Source organism: Calidris pugnax, unplaced genomic scaffold (assembly GCF_001431845.1).
Source record: "Calidris pugnax isolate Ruff unplaced genomic scaffold, ASM143184v1 scaffold257, whole genome shotgun sequence".
In the NCBI taxonomy this organism is placed as follows: Eukaryota; Metazoa; Chordata; class Aves; order Charadriiformes; family Scolopacidae; genus Calidris; species Calidris pugnax.
Window position 1 is genome coordinate 192,965 of NW_015091033.1, and position 9,269 is coordinate 202,233.

Sequence of the window (9,269 nt, forward strand, 5' to 3'; positions counted from 1 at the left end):
CCCGTAGAGCGCCCTCTTGGGGGGGCTTCTGGGAAATGTAGTCCGCCTCTCAGTGGGGCGCTACGGAGCCGCGGTGCATGACGGGAGTTGTAGTCCCGGTGAGCGCCGCTCCCGCCCAGGCGGCGGTTGCCGGGTGGCGGCGCGGCTTGAGGCGAGGCGGGAATGGGGCAGAGGAGGCCGCGGCCGCCCGCCCCGGCGGCGGGGGGCTCCCGGCGGAAAGGAGGTGGGTCGCTCCCTGGAAGGAAGGAAGGGTCGTGGGGTGGGATGAGGGGACGGTTGGGAGCGCGGCCCAGCCCGGTGGGGCCGGGTGGCGCCGCTCCGCTGACACCCCTCGGTCCCCTCATCCCCTCAGGTACTGGCGATGTCCCCGGTTCCACCAGCCTGCCGCCTCTCGTGGAAGGCCCTCTGCGCTGCTTCCTTCGCTGCACCGTCTCCCGAGTGCTATGGACGGCCACCAAGCCACCAGCCGTCCTCGTCCGCCTGAGGTGGTGGGGAGAGACCTCCGACGGTACCGTCTTCCAGCCCCCCGGGCGGCCGGGACAACCGGCGGGGACAACCACCGCCCGCTACCCTGTCCGCTGTGGGCCAAGGCAGTTTGCTGCTTACCTGAGAGGTAGAGCCCCTTCTTCCTGCTCGGGTCAGAGTTGTGGGGAGACCTGCAAAAGCCAAGGAGTTATTTACCTGCCCATTAACCCCAGTCCTGGTTTTACTTACGGCTTTTTAGGTCATTTTTCTGATTCTGGAGGCTTTTGATCTCAGCCTGGAATTGCTGGCAGCAGTCTCTAGGTTTAACGTTCAGGTCTGCAAGCTATGGAAGTCTCTTGTAGTCCCCATAGAGTCGAGCTCAGATGATTTTTAGTATTATACATATCATATTGAACGGGCATTTCAGTGTTCTAAGGGTACGAAGAATAAAAAAATACTCAGATGAGGTTGTAACGTTATTAAGGTACTTCATTTGGTGAAGGTTCTGTGGGAAGTGGATGCAAACCTGATGTCTAAAGTCTCCTTAAAACCCGTGCCTGCTGTTGCTACTTATAGAGTGATAGAATTGTTCAGGTTGGAAGGGACCTTAAAGACCATCCAGTCCCACCCCCTGCCCTGGGCAGGGACACCTCCCACCAGAGCAGGTTGCTCCAAGCCCCATCAACCTGGCTTTGAACCCTCCAGGGATGGGGCAGCCACAGCTTCTCTGGGCAACCTGGGCCAGGGTCTCACGTCCCTCATCATAAAGCATTTCTTCCTGATATATTATCTAAATTTCCCCTCTTCCAGTTCAAAACCATTATCCCTAGTCCTATCATGAGTAGTCCTTTTGTAATAGACTGGATATTTTGAACTTTTTAAGCTTAATTTATTATGAGTGTAACACTTTACCTGCTGCCTCATTATCTTAATTTCCTGATACACGATTATGTTAACCTCCAGCATCTCTGTCCTTTTAACAAAAGCTTTGAAATTGTATTTAATTGTGACTGTGTTGTGTGAGACTGAAATGAAGCTGTTCCTAATTTTTGCAGACATGTCTGTGCTTGTCCTGGAGGTAATGACCAAACTTGACCGTCTTCCAGTTGGCAGAGTGCAAATCACCGGACTGTCCCAGCTCTCTCCCAGCCACCCCATCCATGGCTTTTTCACCATAGTTTCACCAAAATCTGAGAAACTAGGAGAGCTGCAGGTACTCCTTACATCTTTTTTTCTTTATTATAAATTGTATTGCTTTGAAAGTTAGATTCATAGAATGGTTTGGGTTGGAAGGGACCTTAAAGACCATCTAGTCCAACCCTCCTGCCATGGCCAGGGACACCTCCCACCAGACCAGGTTGCTCCAAGCCCCCTCCAACCTGCCCTTGAACCCCTCCAGGGATGGGGCAGCCACAGCTTCTCGGGGCAACCTGGGCCAGGCTCTCACCACCCTCCCACCAAACAAGTTCTTCCCCACATCTCATCTTCATCTCCCCTCTTTCAGTGTAAAAAAAGCACCCCTTGTCCTATGGCTCCCCTCTCTCATCAAGAGTCCCTCCCCATCTCTCCTGGAGCCCCTTGAGGGACTGGAAGGGGCTCCAAGGTCTCCCTGGAGCCTTCTCTTCTCCAGGCTGAACCCCCCCAACTCTCTCAGCCTGTCCTCCCAGCAGAGGGGCTCCAACCCTTCCAGCATCTCCATGGTGGCCTCCTCTGGCCCCACTCCAACAGGTCCATGTCTCTCCTGTGCTGAGAGCTCCAGAATTACTGGTAGGATCACCAGGAACATGCTGTGCTATGCACACTGCAGACCTGCTCTCTGTCCAAGGCATTTTGAACATTTGAAATGAAAAATGAATATTGGTGGTGTAGACTCTTGTTTAGTAGGATGTGTGGCGTTGGTAGTTCAGCTTGATAAAGAGAATTTGGAGTCTCTCTGCTGAGAGTGAGTTTTAACAGTGAATTTGAAAACGGATACTCAATTCTAACACTTCTCCAGAGCTTCAGTGGGCTGAAATTGTAGAAGATTTTGAAATCCAGGGCTAAGAAGGTCACGTTCTGTTTTGCAGCCCTGGCTCTGCACAATTTATGCTGAAAGACAGTTGCCTGTGATTTGAATGTGAAATAAGTAGTTGTAAATATGTCAGAGTTCTACACTGTTACAAAACTGTATGATGTAGCTGTTACTTTGTATAGAAAAGCAACAGTTTTCTGTAGCCTGAAATGCAAAAATTGAGTAGAGTTTATGTTGCACTTAATTAAGACAAGAAAGAAATATTATTTTCACGTTTTGTCTTTCAGGTCTCCCTCGTTCTAGAACCTCTGCCCGCGCTGTACGACACCAGCAGCTCTCTCCCAACCCCAGATGTGAGTCTGGACACGGGTCCTGCTCAGGGAAGCAGCAAATCCCAATTTCTTGCTCCATCCCAGCAGTCCAGGCAAACAGGGGTGACTATTGAGGACCAAGAGCCTGTTAACAAGAGCAGAGCCCCAACTTCCAGGTATCTTTTCTTTCCCATGACAAAATTCTCATTTCTTTGGTTTTTCACACATTTTTTTTTTAAGCAATGACTTTTCAATTGTGAGTTATGGAATAATTGGTCTTTTTGAATTTGTGTTTGACATGAAATCCAGAACATTGAGCATTTCAGACCTTACAGGGACAGTTTCTCATCTGCTATAAATCTGCATCCTATTTCGATTTAATTCAAGCCATTCTAATTTCCCCAAGAGGTGCTACAAGTCTTTTATTTACAGCTTAAGTTGGGTCTCCCTGATGGTGTTAGTGCATGATGAGTTGTCTTTAAAATGACAAGTCATGTTTCTTTGATTCTATGATTCTTTTATTCTATGATTCTATGATTTTGGAGCATGTAGTGAGGGGGAGCAGCTGCAGCACTAGGGAGAATTTGTCACAGAATCATAGAATTGTCTGGGTTGGAAGGGGCCTTTAAGATCATCTAGTCCAACCATCAACCTAACTCTGATAAATAAAAAAAAACCCAAAAAACCACATCACTAAACCATGTCTCTAAGCTCTATGTCAACCCATCTTTTGAATCCCTCCTGAGATGGTCCGTCAACCACTTCCCTGGGCAGCCCATTCCAAGGCTTTATAACCTCTTCAGTGTAAACATTTTTCCTAATATATAATCTAAACCTCCCCTGGTGCAACTTGAGGCCATTTCCTCTTGTCCCATGGCCTGTTCCTTGGGATAAGAGACCGACCCCCCCTGGCTACACCTTCCTTTCAGGGAGTTGGAGAGAGCCAGAAGGTCTCCCCTCAGCCTCCTTTTCTCCAGGCTCAACACGCACAGCTCCCTCAGAAGTTCTCCAGACCCTTCTCCTTGTGCTCCAGACCCCTCACCAGCTCCATTGCCCTTCTCTGGACCCACTCCAGCCCCTCAGTGTCTTTTTTGTGGTGAGGAACCCAAAACTGGACCCAGCACTTGAGGTGGGGCCTCACCAGTGCCTAGTCCAGGGGGATGGTCACCTCCTGAGTCCTCCTCACCACACTGTTCCTGACACAGGCCAGGATGCTGGTGGCCTTCTTGGCCACCTGGGCACACTGCTGGCTCATGTTCAGCCCACAGTTGACCAACACCCCCAGGTCCTTTTCTGCCAGGCAGCTCCAGCCACTCTGCCCCCAGCCTGGAGCGTCCATGGGGTTGGTGTGACCAAATTACGGCAATTACAGACCTGATTATAGCAATTTGAATCCCTTTATGGATCCGCTTTAGCTGTTACTGAAATAATGTTTCATTTTTCAACAGAGGAAAAGACCATTTGCTCTTCCAAGAGGACTCTGAAAACACAAAGGATGCTTTTGCTGCTTCTCATCACCCTCAGATTTTACCAGATGAAGGTTTGAAAGCGAATCCTTCCAAACGACAAGTGTCGTTTCTCACCGACGCTGAGCCCGAAGCCTCTGCTGGAACAGGCACACGGGTGCTCTCTTTGCATAACCCAGCTACAAAAGACTTGCTTTCAGGTTTGTATACAACTGGCATCATTATTTTTGTTTTAGATTTCACAATAATTAGTTTTTTGATAATATTTCAGGGGCCTATCTAGAGATAAAGACTTAAGGAAGAGTGATACTTTGCTCGCTCTTGCTGCGTTATTTCAATCAGAAAATGGTAATAAAAAGGTCTTTACTTAAAAAGTACTGATTTAGTCTTGTTGGAAGGTGGCTTGAATGAGGGAGAACGTGCTGCCCTAGCCCTGAGGGGGGGTCTGATCAATGCTTGTAAATACTTAAAGGGCAGGTGTCAGGAGGGTGGGGCCAGTCTTTTTTCAGTGGTGCCCAGGGACAGGACAAGAGGAAATGGGCACAAACTTCAACATAAGAAGTTCCACCTAAACATGAGGAGGAGATTCTTCACTGTGAGGGTGGCAGAGCCCTGGCAGAGGCTGCCCAGAGAGGTGGTGGAGTCTCCTTCTCTGGAGACATTCCAACCCCACCTGGACACGTTCCTGTGGTGGACCTGCTTTGGTCAGAGGTTTGGACTGGATGATCTCCAGAGGTCCCTTCCAACCCCATGTGAGTCTGTCATTCTGTGATTTGGAGGGATAAATCAAAAGGAAGGTTCACAGACTGTTTAATCATAAGTTATTTATTGTATATTTAGAATCATAGAATCATAGTATTGTCCAGGTTGGAAGGGATCTTTGAGATCATCAAGTCCAACCACCAACATAAGTGATAAAAAACTATCACTAAACCATGTCACTAAGCTCTATGTCAACCTGGCTTTGAAATCCCTCCAGGGATGGTGACTCCACCACTGCCCTGGGCAGCATCTGCCAAGGCTTAATAACCCTTTTAGTGTAAACATTTTTCCTAATATCCATCCTAAACCTCCCCTGGTGCAACTTGAAGCCATTTCTTGTTGTCCCATGGCCTGTTCCTTGGGAGAAGAGACCGATTCCCCCTGGCTACACCCTCCTTTCAGGGAGTTGGAGAGAGCCAGAAGGTCTTTACAGAGAAGACCCAAAATGAGACTGCTGTGGAGACACCCTAAGGTGACAGACTGCTCTTCCATAAATTAATCTTACTGCTGTATCTTAATAATGCCTGAATCTGGGTGTGCAGATGAGTTACTTGTACAGCTTTGGGTGGGATTACATCAGGATCTCTTTGTAACGGCAGAAAATAGAAGTTTCTTGATTGTAGCTGGCACATTTATTGTGTTTACACGCCGCTTTGAATTGCTGAGTTTGAATCCTTTTGCTTATTTCTCAGCTCTTTTGGACCAGGGCAACAAACTCCGTGATGCCATGGTTGTTTCTGCGCTGAAATCCAGCCCGGACATGGAGATTGAACTGAACGAAGTGTCTCCTTTTATACAGAGAGATGATTTCAAAGCAACAGAAAAGTAAGCTTGGAAAAACTTTGCTGGGAGGAGAGTGAGATTTAAGTTCTAAACCAGAAGTTTTGAGGCTTTATCAAGACAACTTTAAATACTTAGACCCATCTGATGTTTTTTGGGAGTTCTCATTCAAATTCTCATTGGCAATTCTCATTCTCATTCAACTCATTCAAAGTTTTGAGGCTTTATCAGGACAACTTTAAATACTTAGACCCATCTGATGTTTTTTGGGAGTTCTCATTCAAATTCTCATTGGCAATTCTCATTCTCATTCAACTCATTCAAAGTTTTGAGGCTTTATCAGGACAACTTTAAATGCTTAGACCCATCTGATGTTTTTTGGGATTCTCATTCAAATGGAAAATTACTTTCTACTCGTGAATAAAAGCCTACATTTTGTGAATTGATTTTAATCGTCATGGAGTAAACCTTGATTTAAGTCATTGTTTTTAAGTTCGTTTCTCAGTATATTTGTGTTTACTACAGAGTTATTTGATGAGGAAATACTAAATATTGATAAGGAATAAGAGTAATGTAAAGAGCATAGCAAATTAAATGATACCTCATCACAGAGAACAGGTTTTCTAAGAAATGTACGTAATTAGGGACAAAAATTGACTATTTTTGCATATTCTAGTTTGCATCTCTTGGTGCCAAAATACCCGTGAAAATTTGCATCTGTATCTGTGTTCTCAGAATTAATAATCTCTATCTTCTTCTAACTTTTTTAGCAGATTGGGGGGGAAAAAGTGTGCCTTTTCAACTTCTAGCTCCCCCTTTGTTTAGTACTAGGCTTAGAAAATGCTCTCAATTCAGTGACATAGAAATTTCAAAGAATTAAGACAAAAGCATGTTTTTTACAGGAGAAACTTCAATTCCTTATTTCTAGAAAAATATGAATATTGCTTTTTGTTCCACTGTGAACCAGAAAATAATGTCATTGTCAGTCAGTGATGCTGTTGCAAACACAAATTATTTCTACTGAAACTGTTCCAATTTGTTTAAAAGTAGGTGATTTTGGACTTTCCAGGAAAAACTGATAGAACATAATTTATAAACATCTTGCTTGTCTTTCTCTTCTTGTTCCCAGCAGCTGTGCTTAAACTGCAAGATTAAGGCCAATCTTTATGGTTGGACTCGATGATCTTAAAGGTCTTTTCCAACCTAAATGTTTCTGTTTCTCTGATATATTGCAAAGTGGAGGATTTTGGGTGGGACTTGCAGCAGATTGTGGGGTTACAGGGAGTTTTTGTGTATCTAGAAATTAAGTTACAAACTGGAGAAGGCTGTACATCACATTTGATTTTTATCCTTGAGGGATTAATCTTGAATTTACCTTAATATCTTTTTATTTTTCCTTTTCCTGCTCTCTGTGCTGCAATCACTGTTATCCAGGAGCCCAAAAGGCTTGAATTCAAATTATGTGTCCTCTCCTGGAGATCTCCATCTCTTCCCATCTGAAGTTTCAGGTCAGCAACTTGACTTAAACTCAGAGGAGAGAGCGATACAGTTACTGTTGGGCAGGTGAGTGTGATGCGCTGCAAAATTGTCCTTATTTGACCAATTTATACTGAAAAATGTCTCTTGGCTCTTCAAGTTCTGCACATTTTTGGAAGTGTAAGCACAAGTCTGGAGCACAAGTCTGGTGAGGAGCAGCTGAGGGAGCTGGGGGTGTTGAGCCTGGAGAAAAGGAGGCTGAGGGGAGACCTTCTGGCTCTCTCCAACTCCCTGAAAGGAGGGTGTAGCCAGGAGGGGTCGGTCTCTTCTCCCAAGGAACAGGCCATGGGACAAGAGGAGATGGCCTCAAGTTGCACCAGGGAGGGTTTTGGATGGATATTTGGGAAAATTTCTTCACGGAAAGGGTTGTGAAGCCTTGGCAGAGGCTGCCCAGGGCAGTGGTGGAGTCACCATCCCTGGAGGGATTTCAAAGCCGCGCAGACGTGGTGCTGAGGGACATGGGTCAATGGTGGGTTTGTCAGTGTTGGGTTGATGGTTGGACTCGATGATCTGAAAGGTCCCTTCCAACCTCAACCATTCTATGATCTGCTTGGGCCAAGTGCTGCGTAAGCACCGTTTGGCTCTATCCAGAGCCAATACAGCACAAATCCAGTATAGAACAGACAATATTGTCAGAATTCATAAGACATTGACTGCAGAACTTGCAACACAAAGTTACATTTCTTTCTCTTGTGTCCACAGTGCTGATTTATCTCCTGTGCATTTCTGGGATCGGACAGGTTCCCTTTTGGATTCTCTCTCTCTCGGGAGCGAGGTGTACGACAGCGAACTCAACGATCCCCATTACGACCAGAGTCTGCTCGAGAGCCTTTTTTACACAGCTCCTGTAAGTGGAGAGCAAAAGGAAGGGGCTAAATATGTAGCTCCTCAGGTGAAGAAAATCAGAAGGTTTCAGTATTAATAAGGCTTAATAAGCATTAAGTATCATACAGCAGCTTGTGAGAACTTTGCTTAAAATTAATCCTATTAAAAGAATACCATTAAGACTACAAAGTCAAGCTGCAAGTTTGGAAATTACTAGGATTGAGGCTGTCCATGAAAACTTTTTCTTAAACTTCTGAAAAATTTGGATACCATTTTAATTGGTTTTAATTATGCAATCCACAAGTTGTTTTTTTCTTTGTCATAACCGTTGTGTATCTTGCCAGATAATGATAATTAACTTTACTTTAAATTTCCGTTGCAGAAATCTGATTCCAGTTTGAGCGATTTCCTCAGTGATGATGATGTTAACAGCTCCAAAAAAATAACCAAGGCAGAAACTCTCAAGAAAGCTGATCTAGTGAATCTACAGAAGGATTCTAACACCTTTGATCAGGATCTGAAGGTGACAGAAATTGAAGCCAGGTAAATAGTTACATTAGTGACTTGTTTTGCAGCATCTTGAACATTGTAGTATTAAGTTTGCAGTAAGTTTCCAGACTACATTAAGTTATGTGGGAGTCTTGATCTGCTGGAGGGGAGGAAGGCTCTGCAGAAGGATCTGGACAGGCTGGATGGATGGGCCAAGGTCAATGGGATGAGGTTCAACAAGGCCAAGTGCCAGGTCCTGCCCTTGGGTCACACCAATCCCCTGCAGCACTACAGGCTGGAGCTGCCTGGCAGAAAAGGACCTGGGGGTGTTGGTCAACTGTGGTCTGAACATGAGCCAGCAGTGTGCCCAGGTGGCCAAGAAGGCCACCAGCATCCTGGCCTGTGTCAGGAACAGTGTGGTGAGGAGGACTCAGGAGGAGATGGTCACCCTGGACTGGGCACTGTTATGGAGACCACCAAATTTGTTGTAAAAAATACATTTAAAAATGAACATTTTCATGAATGATCACAGAATGAATCATGGAATGACACAGGGTTGGAAGGGACCTCTGGAGATCATCCAGTCCAACCCCCTGCCAGAGCAGGGCCACCCAGAGCAGGTCC

The 9,269-nt window shown here is 45.7% G+C and overlaps 1 protein-coding gene across 1 annotated transcript in view; it reads left to right on the plus strand.

The window, feature by feature from the left end:
- Positions 1 to 162: 162 nt before the first annotated feature.
- The window catches only part of LOC106896287 (C2 domain-containing protein 3-like), a gene marked incomplete at its 3' end in the record, with an annotated part of 61,095 nt that continues 51,988 nt past the window's right edge, over positions 163 to 9,269 (plus strand). Inside the window, exons 1-9 of the mRNA XM_014956120.1 lie at positions 163 to 223; positions 353 to 613; positions 1,521 to 1,678; positions 2,764 to 2,963; positions 4,236 to 4,453; positions 5,708 to 5,840; positions 7,230 to 7,358; positions 8,034 to 8,178; positions 8,539 to 8,699. Of these exons, the coding sequence (XP_014811606.1) occupies positions 163 to 223; positions 353 to 613; positions 1,521 to 1,678; positions 2,764 to 2,963; positions 4,236 to 4,453; positions 5,708 to 5,840; positions 7,230 to 7,358; positions 8,034 to 8,178; positions 8,539 to 8,699 (1,466 nt within the window). The remainder of the gene's footprint in view (positions 224 to 352; positions 614 to 1,520; positions 1,679 to 2,763; positions 2,964 to 4,235; positions 4,454 to 5,707; positions 5,841 to 7,229; positions 7,359 to 8,033; positions 8,179 to 8,538; positions 8,700 to 9,269) is intronic.